The following is a 22,558-nucleotide window of genomic DNA, read 5'->3' as shown; positions in this document are numbered from 1 at the left end:
AAACAAAGAAAAAAGAATCATAGCAAGTTTGGGGAACTTTTGACCAGTGCACTTATAGTACTTTTAAACCATTGTCTTATGGTGCAAGGAAGACCTTTTGTAGTGAGGGTAGTTAGTCACTGAAAAAACTTCCAAAATGGAGGTGGATTTTTCCTTCACTGGAACTGTGAGTGAAGTATCAGCCCTTTTAAATCAAGTATTTTTGCTACTGGCATCAGTGGCTCTTGCTTTCTGCTGCCTGTCTCAAGATTGGTGAGAGTCTTTAATTTGTTGTTGTTCTTTTTTTAAGCCATCTTCTCTGTGAGCCAGAGTGCTTTTCAAGAAAAATAAAGAGAAATTTTTTCAGGAGATCCTAGATGACCTTAACAGTCGTGTCTGGCCTTTAAATCTGAGACAGTCCTGAAGAAATGATTCGCCTGTTTCAAATATACATTGAGTGAGTGAGAAAGTAATATTTCCAACTGAACTTAGTTTTTATGACACCCTGCGTTTACTTTAGAGGTAAAAATTTATTGTCTGGTCTTGCACTAGTAAAATATTTGCAAGGCCTTGAGAGCACTGTAACAACAAACAGAGCATTCACAATTCCCCTGATGGGCCAATTTTACTAATAGCACACATTTGGTGAAAATAACCTCTGATGTACCAGCAAGATTCCAGATGACAACATTGGTGCACCTGCAGGTTTTAATTGGTGCAAAAAAGGGGAGAATATGAGGTACCAATTACTCTCTCGAAGCCCGAGAATCAAGGACGTTTTTGGCAAGGAGGCTTGTAATTTCAACATAAAATTGCACACAGCATGGAATAAACAGGGCCTGCATTATTTATCATGCATTAGACAATTTTTGTCTTGTAAAACTCTGAGAAGTCTGAATGAGAGAGGTGAATCTTTAACACTGGACCTACTGCAAAGTTAATTGTAAGTAATATGTCTGTGTTACAGATTTAAGGATGTACAAGCACCAGTGAAACATTGTAATTAAATACCAGCTCCCAATCCTGTGAGTAATCTAAATATGGCAATAATTGGGTAGTTAAAAAATACACATTGATGAGAAGATGATTATTACATGCTGGAGAATTTCACTGGTAATTCTAATCTTCTAAAATGAGCTGCACAAAATGCAGCTAATCTTTAACTTAAATTCCCCAGCAAGAGAAGAGCAGTCGGTTGGTGGGTTGGAGCCAAACGCAGATGACATTTCTTGCTTTATTCTAATAAATAGCTTTTCAAAAAAGCTGTGAATGACATCGCAGAGACTCCTAAGAACTTAATAGTTTCAGAATGTCATTTATAGATACTGAGAGTATCTGGCCATCTTGTCGACGGGAAAAGTCTCCCACTGGTAAGTCCTCTTTGTTAACATTTGTCTTAAATGAATGCCAAAATTTTCTGTCTATGGGAGTGAGGTGAGACTTTTCAACGAGAACTCCAATGCCTCACATAGAAAAAGTTTGTATGACACTTCAAAATGGAGGGAACAGCAGGACCTCCGGCATTTGTATTTTTGGATGAATGGAAACCAACTTTGTACATTGCGCCCATCACTGTTTCCTACTTGCTTGCCGTGGTGGGAAGCTGCCGGGCTGAAGGCCAGGCTGGGGGCTTGCCAGCGTACCTGGTGGATGTGAGCAGTTCAGCAGCCTGTGGTTGGCTTTAGTAAAATGTTACTAAAAGTCTTTTCACCAGATCTTCGGGCCATGTTTCACCCTTAGGAGTGTAGCACCTGGCTCTTGCTGTATGATGTAACAAGAGCCTATTAGCAAAAGGAAGGATTAGGAAAACAAAATGGGAGGGGAGTAAGTATCCCACATTTAATGCAAGGGCTGAAGTACTGTTTGTGCTTGTTTTACTATATACTCATTATCCTTCCTGTATCCTGCTCTACTGCATGTGTTCCTCTCTGCTTTCTGGTTGTGAGGGCCCCGCTCAGCCACTGTGGATAAAAATCACTCCCAATGTTTCTTTTCAGCAATGGTGATGTTATCTGGGGTTAAGCTGGGGGGAGGCAGATAGGGCCTCTCTCTCTTTGTCCCTTCTGACATTTCTACGAAAGAACTGCATGTACCAAATGCTCTTGTGGATTGCGTGCTTGATTTCCTCAAAGGGTGCATTCAGCTCGCAAGCAAGATGGGAGTGTCACTGCTTTCAGGTTGTAGAAACAAGAAGGTTCTGGGCTGGCTGAATGAGCATCGGGCAGGCTTCTGCCTTCAGCTCCTGCTGAGTAAGTGGCCTCTGCGGCTCTGGAAAAATTCAAGCATAGCACCCAAATCTTCAAAATTGACACAAAACGGAACTGCGTGTAAAAGGTATTTATGTGTTGGTGGTGGCCATCCTTCCTGCATCACAGCTGTGGTAAGAGATCAGATGTGTAATGTAGGCAAACTGTTCAGCCTGAGGAGCTTCAGGGCCAAGTTTTAACAACAGCGTTATGCATTGTGAAACCTATCATCAGTGCCACAGCTGACTTAAAAGCAGTGAAAGTCGCCTTTGCTTTTCATTCAGAGCCCAAAACTGCCCAACAGATGGGGTTCCTGAGGTGTCACAGGTACCTCCATCTTGCAACTCTGAAGCACCTCGTGTGTGAAGTTAAGTATCAAGCTGCTTAGGTCTTTCAGGAATAAAAGTGTGGCTTAAAGCCTTTGTGTATCTATAGGCACTGGTGCTGAGAACAGCATTCTTATGCATTCGGGTGCCTTTTGGTGCTATGCAGAGCTGTTCTGAGCAGCTCACTCTTGAAATTAGGCCTTGTATAAAGGTTAGGTACCTACTTGTTATCTTTGTGTGCATCAGAGCTTTACTCGTCACGTACAGAGTAACTGGGTCTCTCTCTACCTCATGCAAACATGGGGAGAGGTCTAAGGTATGTTTAATCAATACAACCTCATACCTAGTTCCAGGTTTTATTTCTAACCATCAGGTCTGATTATTCTATAGCATTGGTCCACATTTAAAAACACTGCATATAGCAGTAGTCTTATAAATAACAGCAGATGATCTCCAAATTATGGAAAATGTAACATGGGAGAGTTTATGGTGTCATCTTCAATTTATTTTTTTGTCTTTGTTACTGTTGTTAATCGTCATTATTGTGTTTTTTCAACCCACTATGCTACAGTAACAACTTTAAGGCAAAATAAAAACTGTGTAAGACGTGGCTACGAAAAGGAACTAATTTTTGAATCTTACCTTGACTCCTGCTCTGCCCTGCTTGTGCACTGTGCCTCAACAAAGGAGTGAGGACATGTCTTTTCTGGCAGCCACCCTGTGCAGAGGAGGCTGGGCTTCACGGCACACTGCTGTCCCCAAGGAGTTATGCTCCAGTGGCTGGTGGCTTGAACTAAGTCAGGAACTGTGAGGCAGCTGCATGATCTTAGGGTGCAGTACCAGAGGCCATGGAGATGGTAGAGTCTCTTACAGAAGATGTGGTGCTGGGGGAAGGTGGTGTTGCTGGACCTTGGTCTGTGCTAAGCAGATGCAGCGGCTTGCCGCTGGAAGGATTTGTGCAGCTGTTTCCCAATCTGGTTTAATATGCTTGAGTTGGATACATAATTTAAGTTGATTGGGACTACTGGAGTTACTTATTTTTGATGGAAATTCATTCAAACTTAAGTTAAAGATGTGAAAATTGGAGGCCTAAGTGAGGCTAACTGAAAACTTTCCCATATTCAGTGCTTTCGTCAGCCGCCTGTTTGCCCTGCCTCCACGCAAGACAAAGCAATGATGGTTTATCCTAGCAGACTGCCATGCAACAGCCCTCAAGGCAGAAATGGGGCTGGTGGCTGTTAGTAAGAGCCCTCCACCTACCTGTGTAACCTCCAGCCTTCATTTGTAATGAAGCACTTAATGAGCAGGGTGGTGGGAGGAAAGGTGCGATCTGCCAGAAACGGTCAGAAGGGAGCAGCTGAATTCAATTGCCTCTTCCACATCACACCTGGATGCTGCAGGAGACAGTAGTAGGGCCTAAACTCCACTGATGCCCATGTGTCTCAGGGGGCTGTACATGAATACTCTGCTTTTGCCCTTGTGAACATGAGCAGAATTTTGCCTAGGTTGTGCTGAGCTTTATAAATAATCAATTCATTAAGATCTGAACTGAAAGAAAAACAATAGATTTCTCAATTTCATCAGGCAGAAAGCAAGTGAAAACAATTCAAAATAAAGAAGAAAACCCAAAAACTGCTGCCACACAAAACATACTTGGATCATTTTATTTTCACTAGGTGTTATTTAGTTCTACTACTTATAATCTTAAGTGTGGCACAGTAGGAAGCTCAGAATGCAACTGTGTATCGCAGTAATGAGACTTAGCTACAGCATCTCTTGTTAAATCTTTCTTGTTAATTGGGACAAGACAGCTTGGCTGCACATCATGGTGTTGAGAATTAGAAACAATCTATGATAGTTACAGTAAAGAGGAATAGCAAGACACGGATAGCTGCAATTTTTTTAATTATAAAAAAAAAGAATAAGGAGAACACGCGTGTGTGTGTAGATGCTATACTAGAGGAAGGATTTGTTGTAGTCTTTTGGCTTCCAAAGTAGTCATGCATTCCTGTAAATCAGTGTTTCCTCAAACTTTGTGAAAGCATGGCCTCCCTTTTTGCATCTTGTGTCTTTATGCAACTATTAAATTGGCAGCAGCTCAGTTTCTATGGGGGAGGGAAATCAGAAGGCTCTATAATTACTGGCTACAAGTGTTTATGGACACTGAGCTGTGTCCAGCAGTTAAAGGCATTTAGCTGTTCCCTTCCCAATACAAACCCTTCTAGAGAATAATTACAGCCTGCTTTGTACTTTCCTGTCCTTGAGGAGGATTCCCCTGGGCCCTTTTGCCACTCCCAACGGGGCTGTTGCCTGGAATTTGAGAAACACTGCTGTAAACCAACCAGGAGCACGAGATAATACCTAAGAGCAGGTGTTTATGCAAAGCTGCTTTCTTTGCAAATAAGGTGCTGCACCATATGCTTTGAAGGCTTGCCATGCACTGGATACTTTCTTTTCTCACACTTGACTTTTGTTAATCTGTGTAGCATGGCTTGTTCACACAATATTTCAATATGGCTGCATGCAGTATATCAATCTGTGATGCTATGTTGCTATTCAGAATTACCACCTGCATGACATGTTAAAGAAAAATAAAGAAGAGATTTGCTGTTGGGAAAAAAAAATCAGATTTAGCTCTAATGTTACAGTACATGTTGTACTGTCCTTTTATGTATTCATTGCCTCTGTTCAAAGTTGCCTTTTGCTATATGTTATATCAAATGCCAATTAGTTTGCATGCAATCAGCTGTTCAGTTATGGCAGGAAAGAGATGTCTTGTGTGCTTTTCACTGAGTTGTATTAATATTTCCTACTGTATTCATTGTGATTCCAACCGTTCCAGGGGAAGGAACGTTAAACAGGTTGTATTCATTGTTCTAGGATTTACAAGAACCTGAGATGAAGTGGCACTGTGTGTTTTTTAGGACATCTTCCAACCCTACCCATGCCAAGGTCTTTAGCTGAAGAACATCTGTCCCATAGTATTCCTGTGTAGAAGCTAGAAAAATAAACATTTGGAGGTTGCTTCTTACATTTGAAAGAACCTAAACCCACGTGCAGCTCCCTGACCTAACTCTGTCTTTATTTAATTCTAAGCAGCGCACGGCCCTTGCGCTAGGAATACTCCTTACTGCTCCTCAGACAGGCTTTGCTGAGAAGCGGTGTCTTCCAGGGCCATATCTTCTTGGCTGGCCCTTCTGCACTCCAGGTTCTGACTCATGAATATGGCATGGGCTGGACCTGCCTCTCGCCGTGGTCTAGGTTCTGTAGCATCGGTTGCTTCGCAGGTCTCTGTGAGTTGCTGGAAAGAAAGAAAGAAGAAAGAAAAAGTCAACTAGTTTAGGAAATTTCTAAGTAACACTTCAGCTATTTTTTGAAGTGACAAATTTAAAAAGTTAAAAATTGATTTAGGAATGTCATTCTGTGAAACTGCATGGGATTCTTAACATGCATTATTCACAAGGGACTTCTAAAGAGGTACTTGTCACACTTTGTGTAACACATAAATTTGGAAAGAAAAGCAGACCAGGAACTAGAGGTTTAGTACTGCAGATGTACATATAGAAAGAACTGTAAAATAATTTGGATTGAAAAGGACTTCTGGAGGTCATCCAGTCCAAACTGCTGCTCCAAGCAGGGCTGACTTCTAAAAAGTTAAATCGGGTTGCTCTGGGGCTTGCTTTATACACCAAATTTTAAATCCAACTTACAAAGAAACCTTTTCATCAAAACTGGAATGCAATTATCAGTCTGAAAATGTTATGGGCAGTGTCACCCTACTGTAAGGAGTCCATTAGTATAAAAGCTTTCCAGAACTGTGCCGTGTTAACGTTTAAATAAAATACTTCCTTACCACTTTCAATCAAATAGGCACCTGGACTCTGAGCAGTTAGTTTGGCCAGGACTCACCTCATCTAAATTTAACCATGTAGTCTTAGTGTATCATCTAGGCTGTCAATGGTTGGCAGAGAGATACAAGTGTCCCAGGGGAAGATTTCTGCCTGACAGCTGTAAGGATGAAGTGGATTGTCCTCTCCACTGAATACAGAGGCCACACCAACAATCTACTGAGGTTTCATGCCCAAATTTTAGATGGCTTACAGTTAGATGAGGTGAATCCTACCATTAGTACTCAGTATTGCAGACTGGCTGAGTTCTTGCAAATTAGGCTATAAACTCTTGAGAGTTGGAATTATGCCTGGTCATCTGATATCTTCAGCTGTACATGTAGAAATATTATTAATGCTCATTAGAGTAATAAAGCAGGATTGGACCCAGATGAATAACGTTCAGCCAACTTCTGTTGAAGTTCATGGCAAAACTCCAGGGACCTATACCATACATGGTATTTTTGGGTTGAGAGCAAAATATACACAGGCTAAGGAGCTTTTTTCACTTGAGATTTGGAGAATTCTTTGAAAATTAGGGAAGTTATACACAGTTCAGAATGATAGTAGCAGAAAAGTCCACAATCTTCCCCTGTTGCCAATTTGGTTTCCATTTTGATAGGCCAAATGCGAAAGTCTGTCTTAATTATGTTGTCACTCAACCTCCAGTTGCAGTCGCCCCTTATCTTTAGTCCATCTTCTCACGTTACTGCTCTGTAGTGCTGAGGTGAAAGTTTCAAAATTCAGGAAAGCAATTGATGGCAACCAAAGTTAAATAAATATACTTAAGTAGACAATAAAACAGTAACGCTACTATGTGCATTAAATTTTCCAGGGGAGATGGGAACAGAACTGGGAGCCTACTGGGGAGAGGGCTGGAAGTTCTTTGTGTTTACTGTTTTGCTGTTAGAAAATGCTGAATCACAGGGCATGCAGGTTTCCTTTGGGAAGTATTTCCTACAGAATTCCTTTGACTAACCCTTTCAGCAACAAGGTTTTCAGGTCCTGGATTGAATTTCTGGTCAGAGAGAGGGACAGAACAAGTGCACTGTTCAGTGGGAACCGTTCCTCTTTGTACAAATTAAGTCCTGCGTAAGCAAGCAAGGAAGGAGCTATTTAGTCTGCTTATGATGGCACTCATCAGCTGGGCTGCAGAAAATGGAGAACAAATCCCTGGTCTGAATGAAAGGAAGAGGGACTCCGCCGCAGTTTGCAATTTCAGGTGTGTGCTTAACAGCCAACCTGTCAATTACTTACAAATACATCATTCTTACACACACTAATATTAAACAGTCTCATTTTCATTGTGATGCAGCAAAATCCGAAACAAATACCAAAATCCTGACATTGTTTTCAAAAGACTATTTTCTGACCAGTGAGAAGGAAGAAACCAAACAGTGGTGAGGACAGTTCAAGAGCCTGATAGGAGAGCAGTACAGTAGCTCACACGTAGTACTGCTGCTTTGGCTTCAGCCTTACCCGAGTTGCTTGACTTGCTGCTCTAGCAGATGGACCCATGGCAATATTCATACTGCTGGATGACTGGGTGTCACTGGTGTTACCTCCGTCTGCAGCTGAGAGCCCAGAAATCACCAAAGCACTTGAAAAACTTCTCTTGCCGAACAGCAGGCTGAGAGTTGAGCTGGTGGAAGAGGCCAGACTGGACCTGAGCATCGCTGCAGCTCGGTCCTGCACAGTCAGCTGGCCAGCGGCAGGAACAGCAGGGGACTGGGAAAACACAGATGTTGCCGAGTTGTGGAATGACAGCTGACTACTAGAAAGCCTTTGGGCAATTTCATGGGCAGATGTAGATGTTTGGATGAAAGGCTGGCGGCTTTCTATGGGTCCAGAGTGACTTGAAGCAGGGGGCCTTTGGTTTAAAGCAGTGTGTGCCTGGACAGACTGGCTCCTGGGTTTTCTCCTGCCTTTAAAAGAAAGATTAATATATTTAAGTAAGTGGTGTCCTGATGAACTCCATGCTATTGACAGTGTCCCATGTGTACATATTACTATTGGCATTTACAACTGGTTTTATCAGCATAAGAATCGCAAGAATAACAGAAATAACAAACTGCTAAACTTATGAACCGTCCTGTGTTTTCCACTACAAGGGTTCTGGCTTTTGGTCAGAATAGCTCCAGTGGTTCTGCACTGAGTCAAAAGAGAGGAAAATGAGAAGACACCCCAAGGAAAGTACTCTAATCACAGGCTCACACCTATTCTGCCACGTACATTTTAACCTGCCCAGTGAATGACTGAGCATAGTGTTGCTGTAACTCCACTCCCCTTTGACAACCACGCTGAAGTAGGGGATGTTGAATATCCACCTTAAACGGCTTGGTATAATTAAATGCAAAAATAAAACAAAAGAAACTGTGAGTTAAAACAATGACACATTAAAAAAGAATTATTCCTGCATATGGGGAAGGAGAATTTGAGCATTCAACCAAGTGGAAGACTGCAGCATTCAAGCTACAAGACGGTTTTTAAGACTAATATTAAACTAGAGCTGAGCTCCAAGAGTGATATTTACAGTATATCACAGACTGAAAAGATGTGAACGCCTCTAGTTAGGGTAGTCTACTGGAGGTCTGAATGAGACCCATATAAGGCTCTTGCCCCATTCTGTGAAGTGTCTCGATGCAGCCAGTGCTGGATACAGAGAGTAGATTAGATAAGCTATTCTGATGTGCCTAGGCAACTTCTATCTTCCTGTACATACACACCCCCTTTTTCAACATTTATATCAACACCTTATGTCATTCAAACAAATAATTTCTGCATTTCTTACACTTGCATATTTAAATAGGCATAGAATGAAAAATAAATCAACTTATTGGCCAGTGAGCCCACCAGATACCTGCTTGCACCCAGGCCCTCTGCAAATGGCATGCAGCGGCCTGGCATGCGCCACAGGCCCCAAAAGAGTTCACTGTTTCTGCAGACAGGCACTAACCCAGGCTTACGCAGCAAATACCCAGTCACGCGACTGCCTGCTTGGCTTTTTTGCTTTCCACGAAACTCCAAACATTAACACAAGCTGGCATTTTGGTTTCCTAGCTATAGCTGGGGGGTAGAGAGTTGATGCCAAAAAATCTGTTGAGGGCCATCAACGCGGAAGCAAGTTTTGCTGGCAGGCATTTCCAGGTTGTTGATAATTTTTTTTGCTTTGTTTTTTCCCAATACCCAAACTACGGAGGGGAGGGAAGCACTGAAACTCCTCCAGATACTGAAATTTTGCAGGCATAAAGGAGTATAAATCTCACACTATCTTCTAGAAACATGACTGCTGAATTCACGAGGGTTCCAGCAATGCAGAATTTCATATCCAAACTATTTACGTTACATAGCTGAAACACGCTGTTTTACATCCACAGACCTGCTTTCCAGAGGCTGGTATCATTAGCCCCATTTTTCAGATGCTGAAGCAAAGAGAATTTAGGTAACTTGGCACAGAGTCAGATAGCAGAGCTGGGCCACAACCTGACTGGAGCTCTTTAGCTGGACTAAAACCTAGTTGGTTTGGCAAGCACTGGATACCTTTGCACCCCACTTACAATGTCTCTTTAGTTCTACTTTTATACTCCAAACAATAAAAAAATAATTTTCCTACGATGGCATGCAAAGCAGCATTCTCTGTAATATGAGCCCCAAGATCTCTGCTGGAGAGGAACGGGACAGACGCGTGTGGCTCCTGTGTGCCACGTTGCCGGTGTCCCCTGCACTTCAGACGTGATCAATAGGGAGGGCAGGCGCGGTGGTGGGGGTCAGGCCGGGCTGCCGCACTGGTCTGGCCTCCGCAGGGATTCAGGTTCTTCAAACTCCGGGGTTTTGTTTAAGTGCTTTGGTTTCTACATCTGATGGTTATTTTAATATGTTACCCTTTTTAAATAAAAAGAACGGACTGGAATTAAGAACAGAGGGGCTGTGGTGCGTTAGTTTGTGCAGGGGCTAACGTGGCCAAACATCTGTTTGTGATTTAAACTGCCAAGCTGACCCCTGTCCAAAAGTATTCTATATTCATCCCAAATGCAGTGGTTAGAGCATTGGACAGGAGACCACCCGCGTCTACACATAAATAACTCTGTCCTTGAAAACACTTAGGAAACAAAGGCTGTTCTATAAACTGCATCATGAAATAAGGACACTTTGGGGGAGAACCCCACACGTTTCCAATGCTCCCGATTTTGGTCGCACTTTTATATAGGGCTTTCATTGCAGACTCAGTGGCACCAGGCTGCAAAATGAAATATGAAATATGAAAACATTAAATGCACTTGATTCATAGATTATGAGTCTAGAAGGGATTGCCGTGATCATCTAGTCCACTGTGCTATATAGCATGGGCCATAGAACTTCCTGGAATTAATTCCTGTATGATATTACTAACTACTAAGATTATTTTTAAGAAATGCATCCAATATCTCCAGTCATGGAGAATCCATCTTAACCCTTAGTCACTTGTTTCACTGTTTATTTACTCTCACTGTTAAAAATGTGCACTTGATTTCAAATCTGAATTTGTTTAGCTTTGTTATATCCAAGTCTGCTCGAATCAACTGTCTTTGGTCACCTTTTGTTGCCCAGGTAAGTACTTACAGACTATGATCATCTTTTACAATATAAATTGTTTGAAAGCTCTTAATCTTTCTCTACAGGATGTATTTCCCAGGTCTTTGATCATTTTTTGGCTCTGCTTTGAACTCCTTCCAAATTAGAAATGTCCTTCTTAAATTAGGGCACTAGGACTGTGCATGGTAGGCCAACAGTGTCCTGAACCAAAGTCAGATTGACAGATATGCATTACCCAGGTCACCCTATTCATTCTGCTTTTTTAACAACATGCATAGCATAAGTTCTTTCCCAGTCCTCTGGTATTGCCTTAGTGTCCCGATACCCACTGAGGATCAAACAGAGTTTCCTTTTTAACCAGCTCTCTTAAAAACCTTCTTGAATGAGAGTCATTTGGATTTGCTCAATTAAGCATATAGCTTTGATAGCCACTCTTTCATGCTCTTTGTAGCTGTTAGGATGGAAGGAACTAGTTCATGATCAGATCATAGAAACAGATCATCTGCATTTTTCCCAATACAAACCAGACATTTCTTTTCTCATTTCTACGTTATTGGCAGCTCTTCCTTTCCATATAGTGATGGATCGAGACCACTGTTAGGATTTCTTTTGTTCTAATACTCTTTCTTTAAAAATAAACAGCCACAAACCCACTTTCATCTTTTTGTCCCTAATGGTGCTAGCCAGAAACTTTTCCTTGTTTCATTCTCTTTCTCTTACCAATGATCTCTCAGGACTGAATACTGATTTGCATTTGCTGTTTTCCACTTCCTTGCATTTGTTGTGCATTTCTTCATTTTACCTCAAAGCCAGGTTGATTTTCTTAACTACGTGTGACCTTCTCTCTTGATTGTGGTTTTCTGGGCACCCAATACGTTCTTTTAAACAACTCACAATTAACTTTCATTCTTGTATGGCATGCTCAGGATCATTATTTTACAATTAAGTTTGCCATTCTGATTACTGCAGTGTCAAGTTATGAGTATGCACATGGGGATTCCTCTAACGCTAGACTCAATTAAAAGCAGCAGTTATTTTATTCTCACAACATGATTTATATTCAGGGCAAGATTTTCTCCAGTCCTATCCATTATCTTTAATGATAGGTCAAAATGATCTAACAGGAAACAAACAAGTGTCGTACCCCTCTAGTTCGCTGCTTTAATTTATACAGTAATACCACAACTTGTTGAAAGGTTGATTTAACTGGCTTTACATTACAAGTCCTGATCCCACAGTGATAGGTCTCACAGTGACCCACTGCCAAACTTAACGTATATTTCCAATGTGAAGGCCAGTAGTTCTACCTTGTGAATATGCCTGAAGTACTTTTGAATCCATAAGGTAATATGAGAAGGGCTCAGCTGTTAGTTGACAGAATGATTGGCAACATTTAATTTTCTCCTTGTAACTGCTGTATAAACGTAAGAAGTTATTTCCTATTGGTTTGTTCTCCACATGCGCGGATGCACAATTGCCAAACCAATTCCTCAAATAAATCATTATGGTCCTTCCAAGATAATTAAGATTTTTGCATACTTTCACTTCTGCTGTTCCCAGCCAACAATAAGCGCAGGTTCACTGTGGTACGGGCTCCCTGCATTGCACATGTAGACTCCCTCGCATCTGCATTTCTCATTCTGGCATTGCTAGTGGCTCCTCCTAGTCCAAAAGTTACACATAAAGGAGTTTGACAGCAGAACCTTTGGTGAACCACATTTGTCTTATACCCTCCCAGTAAATAACTGGAATGATATCAGGAAGCCATCTCCTACACGTGCTTGGTCATTAGAAAGGACAAAGCTCTCCCTTTCTGAAATTAATTTTCTACTGGATATAAGCACAAGCACGCCCCAATAGCATCTGCCTACATGGCCCCTCACAAGACCACAGAAAAAGCCAAGTAAATTGTGCAAATACCTGCACGCTGGTGGACCTCTTGAGATGAAGCTTGCAACTGAGGGGTTCCATCTCTGGTGGGCTGCGAGCTACTGCTCTGGCTTGAATTGCCTGTGGAATTGCTGCTAGACGAAGACCCCCCTCCACTATCCACCTCTTCAACGTTCCCTCTCTCGTGGTGAGCTGCATGGCAGTCCTTCCGCATTCTGTTTGCAGGAACACACGCATGGTCAGCCATTTATTATGCATGAAAATTTGTGCCACCAATGTTGGGTGCCCTCAAAATGTGTAATTGTACTCTCTCATACCACTGCAGGTGTTTTGACATTTTATGAGATGACAAAGATGATGATGCGGTAAGCTTACTTGCAACAAAATTGTATACGACGCAAACCAAATCTTTCCTGTGTTAAGTGGCTTTGGAGCCCTGCAAGACCTTAGGACTCTTTTATCTAAAGTTACAGTGGTCTCTAAAGATCAACTTTTGCATGAGGTAACCGAGTAGCAAAGAAGAGAAATGGGCTGGAGGGAGCTCAGTGGGAATGCGCTGCATGGTGGGAAACTAGCATATTAAGCCATGAGATTTAATCTTGGCATTTTAGCATAGGTCCTAGCATGCAAGCTGGCTCCCATAGTCTCTCCATGGTCCCAGGCCTCTCCTCCGCCACAGTGGTGATAGGGCAGGTGGAGCGAATGAGCCAAGAGTGAGTTATTGCTGTATGAAAAGTGCATGTAGGAATGAGAGATGGAATGTGTCAGATACTGATCATGCACACCTAGGGGAAGTCAGGCAGTTTTGGTGGATAGTGAGTACGTTTTTAGATGGGTTTTGGTCAAGAACAGTAACTTGGGGATGATCATCTATACCGCCAAAGCTTTGGAGTATAACCCACCATAACCCACCAACACATTTACTCATGTTCTGACATGTCACTAAGTTACAGAAAAGATACCCTTATTTACAAGGCACAAACAGTAAAATTCTCTGGAATAAGGGAAATGTCTGTAGTGCTAAGTGATTTGATAATGAATCTTGTTGAACATGTAGAAAGCTTTGCTTAAAAGCCATGAATGAGTTAATGAGTAATTTGCTTTTTGCTATATCTGCAGGGCTATTTTGTATATTCTGAGTTATTTGCAATTAATTTTTTACTCATAGATAACAGTATGGAATTACTCTCTTTTAACAGAAAATACAGTGGAACCGAGACTGCAGGATCTCTATCTGCATAGCCAAAATTTAACACCTACCTTAACCATTTGGATCTGAACCACTTTTTAATGTTGTCCAAACTGACAGGTCCCCCCCAAATGTTCCTCAGTTGACTGTGTGTCCCAAGGTACGAGGTGGTTAAAGGGGAAACGTACATTGGATATCCCAGTGGCTGATCACATGAAGAATTAATTAAGTTCCGCAAGACCTGTTTATTGTTCTGGATGCTTCCTCTCTCTGGGTTACGATTGCGTAAGAAAATCAGTTCCTGCTGCTGCCCAGCCCAAAGCCCTCTGACGCACTCCTTGTTGACCTACAGGTAGGTTGAAAACATGTGGATCGTGTGAAAACATTTGCTACTTAAGATGCAGAACTACACGATCTAGGTAGAACGGCAGTAGCTGTGTGTGCAAACGCCTCATGTCTTTGCACCAACAGGTTTTATGAACTTTTGCAGCTACTGCCTGGTAAAGCCTGGAATGTTATTTCAGATATACAAGCATATGGATGCAAAATGGAAGTCAGCTGAAGAGAGCTCTTTTAGCCTCCAGTCCCTACTCTGATAACTACAATCAACCTCTCCTTTTGGCCAGATTACTCAGAAATAATATTAGTTACCACAGCCCTAAATTACTGCAGTATTAGAAGGATGGTATATGTACCTTGATGACCTTGAAGCTCAAGTAGCTTCTGTGGAGCATGATAACTTTATATTCATCTGCTCCTTCATCTACCACGTGTCTCAGGGTTAGCAGCTCCTCTCTGTTGGAAAGTACAGCGCTGCGCCAGGCTGGGTCCCCTTCGTGACAAATCACAACCTTTTCTTCAAAAGATTGGATTGCTTCATACAAAACTGCTGGGTCCTCATACTCATCTGGGCAGGTGAACTGGTCCTGGTAGTGCAGGAAAAAGTATTGAAAAGGTCAGTATATTTGTGAAAACACAAAAACTATTAACAATAAACAAAATCCTGTTTTTTGAACAGCGGCCAGCTGACCCCCCCAAAGTGACTTGCCATTTGATACAGCGTGTCTTTGAGGAGGTAGAACAATTAATTTAACAGTAATATAGAAAGATATGATTTTTCTTTTATTGTAACCTGTTCTGATCTCACGTCTCCATGACACTCGGAGAAGACCAACTTATCCACTTTCTTTTTATAAAGTGGGAAACCACGGGAGGCAGAGCTTTTGAGTAAGGGGACAGAGACTGGAATCACCTGGGGCATTCCACAGTTCTTGTGGAAATCCTTATTTTTATTCACGAAAAACCACCAACAAAAGCACAGACTGGGAATCCATCAGCAGGTATCACAATATTGTGTTACTACTTTAGCTATCATGCAGCAACACGGCCAGTGATAACATTCATAAAATTATTGTGTCAAATTCTCAGATATTAATTCATTGCAGTTCCACTTCAGTTACATTTAGAGCAATTATAAATATCATGCCTGATGAAAGCACATGATACTAAATCATAACGTGCCAGAGCAAGAACAAAATCAACTCCAAGCTATACAGGGGTTGACCTGAAGAAACTGGAGCAACTTCAATGGAGGTGTGCCAGATTTTTACAACTGAAAACAGAATGGGGTCAGAAAGCCTGACATAATCAAACAAACAGCCGTGACACTAACCCTTCAAACCACTCTTCTCTCAGCTGTGTCTTTTAACATATGGAAGCGTTACATGTGTATGGCCATTCACGAAAGCATTGATAAATTAGCAATGAAATTGGTCTAATCAATGTATTTCTTTTCAAACTAGAAACTATCTTTACAGTATTCACGCAAGTAAAACATGACATGACCGTCAGTTTCGTTTTGATGAAAAATGCAGGGTCAAGCTCTGCAATAGGAATGGTTTCAAATGGGCAGCTGGAGGGTACAGAAAAAAAGATCAAGTGAACGCAAAATAAATAAATGCCAAGCTTTTCCATTTTGGTTAAGGAAGTTTCTCAGAATAAGGCAACAAGTACTCCATTCCCCTCTCATTTTTTTTTTCTTTGGACAGCTTCTAAGGTTTCCTGTGTTTCCCTAAGAAAACAGATGTGGTAGTAAAAGTTAAAAATAAAAATGAAAAAAAGACCCTACCTGGTGTAGCTTCAGAGACATTCGGATTGCCGGGGCAACAACCTTGTGCAATAGATCCATGTCTGCAAAGACCCACTCATCTTTTGCTGCTATCCGAAAGTCTCCTTTGAACAGTGCATGGAGCCCATAAAGAAAAGAGTCCAAGCTGTAAGAAAAGGCAGCAGTCATTCCCAGAAGTCATTCCCGTCTCACCAAGCCAGACTCCTGCCAGCTGCCGGCCACGTGCTGAGCTGCGCAGTGACCGGTGGCCCTCCGGCGCAGGGTGAGCTCCTGCGGCGGGTATAAAGCAGGGGCCGCATGCATATTTCTAACGAGAAACCATTCCTCGGGGTAGGTGGTTTTCCCTCTGCTGGCACTGTAAACAACTGGCCAGGAAACGCATGTGGCACCTGGAACAAAGGATGTCCTAAGGATGGGTGGCTGGGTCACGGGGTGCCTCAGGGTGCTGCTTCTCTGCGGCTGTACCAAAGAGACCAGGTCAAAGAGTGCCAGCTGCTCTGCAGTCCCTCTGCAGGCAGCAGAAGCTGCCCCCTCATTTGGAAGTTCATTGATTGGCCCTGTTACTCTTAGCACTTCTCCTTGCAAGGTAAAAATAAAAAAAAAACAAAACAAACACCAGCTATAAAAAATATTTTCAGCAAATCTGAGACTTTTGTCATGCAAATCCAACCCAGACGTGAACATTAAACCAGATGTACTAAGAAGAATACTAAGTTTCAGGAACTGTTCAGCAAACCAGGTGAGACCATGAATCAAACGACAGGCATTTCATACTGAAACAATGAGCCCCAAAGCAAATATGCACCGGGTTTCTTTTTTCTAATATAAGAATCTAGATGTAACCAGTTCTGCCTGACCTTGGATGACAGTTTGCCTGGACCTGAGATTTAAGCAAGAGGTAAAAGGTACACAATCAAGGAGTTGTTAGAAAATGGTTGCACGAGCCTTCAGCTCCAATCTGCACCCCGAATCACAAGCTTCCCACAACGACACCACAGCCACTTGTACAATGCTTATGTAGCAGGACTGCCATCCTAATGCTGCTCTGAAGAAGTGATCTCGAAATTGAGGAAAACAGAACCATCTGTTAAAAACAGGCATCTCTTGCAAACCCACAGGACATGGTTTCATCTACCTGCCAAGATTTTACTTACTCTTACAACAGTTGATTTTTTCAGATTGTAAAGGCTCTGAGGAGAAGCTGCATTAAGATGTTAGTGGTTTTCATTACCACCCAGGCTTTCTCCAGAGAATGCATAATCTTTCCACATAATTGAGCTTTCTTAATTATTTTAGGAAAAGAAAAAAAATCTTCTAAATTTTTTCTCTTCTCCGAGAGAGAGAAGAGAGACTGGGAGACTGCTTGGCCTATCCTCAGCTCGGACACATTCTAATTTTGCCCTTGGTGGATAGCATGTTTTAGAAATTAAAATGGAAAGATATATATGTTATTACCAGAAAAACAGCTGGATACCGATTTTCTCGGCGAAAGCACCGTGTAATACAAATCAACTAATCAGTGGGACCAAGGCCAGTTGGGAGGGCAGGGCTGCTGTTGCTGCTGGGAACATGAAGAGTACGGGGAAGCTCTTGTGAATTCTTAACTGATTTGCATTTATTAGTACTAAGTTACATCTTAAAACATACCTACGTGAGACAGGCACTTACACTCAGATCTTCAAAACATTCAAGCGCTGATTTCAATGAGAGTTACTATGTGTCTTCAAGGAGCGGGGGTCCTGATCCCCACTGACTTTTAATCAATCATCTCCACAGTTTAGAAAATGATAATATACCCAAATCCTGCTTAATAGCTAGGAAAGCCCTAGAATAAACCAGTTAGGGGAAAAAACATGGTGGGTGCAGCCAGCGTGGTGAAATATGTGACTATCATCTCCTTTGAAAAGGCTAGAAATCAGGAAGGGTCCTTTCATTCGCCCACCCACTAGACAACATCCAGCACACACAGCTGAATCCTTGCCTGGAAAAAACCACTTCTGTATCTAAATCTTCTTCCCAGGATGAAACTGAAAAAACTACCCTGAACTCTGCGCCTAATGATGATCTGTAGTATAGTTTTTCCCCACATAACACCCCCTGCATTTGCTCTGAAAAGTTGGCTGGGATGAAGGGAGGAGTAGGCAGGAGAGAGAACTGTTTTTTACATCATTAGAAGCTCTCAGAGCCGCATCTGAACACCAGAGCAGACGAAGAGTTTGCATTCACATCAAAGTGTCTTATAGGCATCAGCACATGCTAAACAGGCTGCTGCGAACAGCAGTATCTGCTGAAAGCAAGGCCAGGACTAGGACAGCTATGCAAACCGCAGCTGAGCATCAGCAGAGGAGCAGAGGGAAGCACGTACAGCTCTCACTGTGCTTGGTTAGGGAACACTCAGCCATTTCTCATCCCTCTGCATAATAAGTTCTCTAACCAGCATTTTTAAGGACAAATATGACTGCTACAAGGAGCAAAGCAGTGATGGCAGTAGTTGTGAGAGGCTGAGAGTCAATTACTTTATATATCGTATTTTCCACCAGAGAGGTCTGGAGGAGATTGCTGTATTCACAAAACCATGGACATCTTTTATTCTCCTGCCAATCGTAATGAGGCTTTTGGGTACATTCTGCCTATAATGTGACACTATCTCAAGCCATTACTTCTGTAACACGCAGCCCTTAATCCCCATAAGATACAGCTGTTGTTATTTTTCCCATTGTTATGCTCTCTCCTGAAGACTCTAATGAGATTATAAGGAAGCTGTAAAGCCAACAGCTTTCATCTCAGGCCTGACTCAAGGTTGTTGCTTCTTTCTTGGCCCAGTTTTAACATACCTCAGTTAGTACAGGCTCTTTCAAAATATTTTAAAAACTAATTAAGGTAAATTCACATGCCAAAGAAATGACATTGATCAAGAAGAGACATAACTACTATTTCTGGCAACGTTTCTAACCCTCTGAGCTAAGAACCCGAAAAGCTGCTGTCACAACTGCGAGCTATTTTAGAACAAGACTAGTAGGTGTGTGGGAACCATCGGCCCCTCGAACATACAGAAAGGAGGGGATTAAGTAGCACCACAAATACCAGAGGGAGGGCAACAGAGCCAAAGCAAATACTCCCTCCTACCGCACTCCTTACGTTGCTCCAACAGCTGAAACTAAAAGCATTCAATGCAAGCCTGAAAACAGTACGGATGAAGACTAATGAGCTGGTGAATATATCTGTGTGTATTTTGCACACCAAAACCCATCCTCTGTCTGCAGTTTATAGACCCTTCCCAATGTTAACAGCAGATTTATTTAAGGAATAAAGAAACATGCATGCCTGTGAGCTGGTAATGACCTAGGTGTCGTAGCTCACCTGAATGAAATATTTTCAATGGTAGCCCTTCTAAATTTGTATTTTAGATGATAGTGGTTGTGAGCTAAGAGTCAAACTTTTCTCCCCTGCTACTGCTCTGCTCAGCTCTGGCAGACGTAAAGCTGCACTGTCTGCCTGAACTCCCACTAGCAATGCAGCATCGCCGGCAGCATTGTGGCGCCATGTCCCCTGCCCTCCACCTCTTTCCCCTCAGATGCTGGGCAGTGCAACGTGGTGCCCAGGAGGAAAGGGGCAAGTGGAGCCAGCTGCTTCCCTGGGCTGCAGCGTGAGCAGCGGTTCCTCCAGGCAGAGGCTTTCCTTGGAGTGACCCTCTGTCCACACTGAGTGATAATACCCAGAGGGAGTTTAGGGGACCTGAGCATCCAGGCTTGGTAGCGTTGGAAGTATCTGATGAGAGATGCTTTATTAAGAGATTTTTGTATTTTTCCAAATTTGAATTTATTTACTAGTAGGTCTCATGGCTGAATAGGATTATTAAGTAATTTTTTACAAATACACACCTAAACATATCACTCGTATTTGAATAAATGAATGGTAATGTCATGTCATTCTTCAAACTGCATTTTGTGCAGGATGCCTCCTAATGACAGTTTAAAAAAGCAAGTGATTTGCATAGCAATGTTCTGCCTTCTTAATGAATGCATTTATTGTGTAATCTAGTGTTAATGTTGGGTTTCTACTGACATTTACATGAACAGGTACACTGCATAATTATTTACATACATTATATAAGAGCATTTAAAATCTTGGTTTACACAGTGACATTTACTGATTAATAGATTAGACAAAATCATGTGTAAATGAGTGCAAATTGATAGTTTACATACACAATGTAAACTTGAATCTCAATTCTGTAGTGCACAGCTCAGTGTAACATTACCTTTGCATTACTATTTCTGCACAACAGTTGGATGACTGTGACTCCTCAAGACACAGCAAGGGCTAGACTTAGTCCAGAGAAAGTTTCCTACTACCTGCACAGTTACTCCCGAGAACAAAACATGGACTACAGAGCACAGATTCTTGGCTAGTTTGCTCACATCGGACATACCTGAAACACTTCATAGAAATAAGCGTGAGGAGGAGAAGACTACAATGCCTATCTGGCCATTACGTCTCAAACTCATCATGAAACCTCTAGCAACGTTGTACACAAGATGCTTTGCAGCCAGAATTAACAGACAGTCCTGAGATGAAGTTCAAGGTCATTCCTCAGTGCTTACCAGAGTAATCTAAATAATCTAAGTTTTTGTAGTCCAGCATTCAAGTGTGACAGAGCATGTGTTAGGAGCCCTGATCTCTTACAAAGTGAGCCAGCTCCCAACAGCCGTACATGCAGTGCATCCCCCTCATGCACACAGCTGGCTGTGGGATTGCCTGTTCTGACACCATCTCTGCAGAAAACTAAAACCCTCTTGTCCTGGTTTCGGCTGGGATGGAGTTGATTTTCTTCCTATTAACTGGTATAGTGCTGTGTTTTGGATGTAGTATGAGAATAATGTTGATAACACACTGATGTTTTAGTTGTTGCTAAGTAAATGTTTACGCTAGTCAAGGACTTTTCATCTTCCCGTGCCCTGCCAGGTGCACAGGGGGCTGGGAGGGAGTGTGGCCAGGACGGCTGGCCCAGCTGGCCAATGGGCTATTCCATACCATATGACATCATGCTCAGCATATAAAGCTGGGCGAAGAAGAAGGAGGGGGGGACGTTCGGCGTGATGGCATTTGTCTTCCCGAGTAACCGTTACGCGTGATGGAGCCCTGCTTTCCTGGAGATGGCTTGCTTTGCTTGCGTGCGCGGCTTTTGCTTTCCCTATAAAATTGTCTTTATCTCAGCCCATGAGTTTTCTCACTTTTACCCTTCTGATTCTCTCCCCCATCCCATCACCGGGGGGGGTGAGCAAGTGGCTGCGTGGTACTCAGTGACCGGCTGGGGTTAAACCACGACACCTGTTCAGCACCAATAGGCTCCAAAAGGTCCCCAAAATATCATGACACCTTTTCAAGGAAAAGGACTGTGAAGCATCACCTAAGGAACAATTCCTCCAGCTTCCGAGGACTGTAAGTACTTCTCCCCCATCTGACTGAATGCAGACCTGCAACAGCCTGAGAGCTGGGGGCTAGGACCAGCAATAATGCTCTAAATCACCCTCCGTAAGAGCTGCTGTATCTCCATCAAACACAGAGAGAGGGGAGGGAGACCTGCCTTCAGTGCCTAAAGTTAATCCTCGGGCACATCTCCTTCTGGCCTCAGCAGCGTTGCACGTGTTGGACAAAGTCTCCTTCCCTCCGGCATGCCATATAATTGTATTCCTATTGGAGTCTTGCTGACTTACTGCTGCTTTGTGTTTAAATAAGTTGTGAAGATCTGTGTGAAGCAGTAAACACTGTAAGTATGGTAAGAACTGCCCTCTGTGCTGAAGTGAATGTATTTGGGGGATTTTTGTTGATAAAGGTCTTGATGTCAGGGGGTAGCGTACCCACCTTGCTCCTTAGTTAATAATTTCTACTAAATTGTTTTTATCAATTAAAATAAACATATAAATTATTTAAGACAAGAATAACATATTTCACTAAGCTAAAGTCATGTTTTCAGCTGTAGCAATTTATAACTTGACTTGTGCTACTCAGATTCCTTTTTTTTTTCAGAAAATCTTTCTAACAGCTGAAATGTATTAAAGGTAATTTAACCAAGTGGGTAAGTGACACAGTTTTTCACAGTGAAACTTTTTTAGGGAAAGCTTTTGTGAAGTAGGACTGAAAAAGATACTGACAGAAGCTTCCACTTAATCCCTTTTATGTCACAAAATACATTTAAAAAAATACAATGATTCAATACTGCCCTGGAGCACTTTCTTAACAAAAAGAAAATCAGGAGTTAAAGATACAGGATTATACAGAATGGATTCAGAAATGGATTCAGGGATAGAGCTGTGCTGTGCATGAGACTTTTACATTTT

The 22,558-nt window shown here is 42.2% G+C and overlaps 1 protein-coding gene across 1 annotated transcript in view; it reads right to left on the bottom strand.

Moving 5' to 3' along the window:
• Positions 1 to 5,356: 5,356 nt before the first annotated feature.
• PCNXL2 (pecanex-like 2 (Drosophila)) overlaps positions 5,357 to 22,558 on the bottom strand; it is a gene marked incomplete at its 5' end in the record, with an annotated part of 120,453 nt that continues 103,251 nt past the window's right edge. The window contains 6 exons of the mRNA XM_009581993.1: positions 5,357 to 5,852; positions 7,918 to 8,363; positions 12,931 to 13,115; positions 14,161 to 14,435; positions 14,785 to 15,015; positions 16,218 to 16,362. Of these exons, the coding sequence (XP_009580288.1) occupies positions 5,679 to 5,852; positions 7,918 to 8,363; positions 12,931 to 13,115; positions 14,161 to 14,435; positions 14,785 to 15,015; positions 16,218 to 16,362 (1,456 nt within the window). The remainder of the gene's footprint in view (positions 5,853 to 7,917; positions 8,364 to 12,930; positions 13,116 to 14,160; positions 14,436 to 14,784; positions 15,016 to 16,217; positions 16,363 to 22,558) is intronic.

This window comes from Fulmarus glacialis, unplaced genomic scaffold (genome assembly GCF_000690835.1).
Source record: "Fulmarus glacialis isolate BGI_N327 unplaced genomic scaffold, ASM69083v1 scaffold13787, whole genome shotgun sequence".
In the NCBI taxonomy this organism is placed as follows: domain Eukaryota; kingdom Metazoa; phylum Chordata; class Aves; order Procellariiformes; family Procellariidae; genus Fulmarus; species Fulmarus glacialis.
The sequence above is the reverse complement of the archived record's forward strand: the minus strand, read 5'-3'. Positions and strand labels throughout refer to the sequence as shown.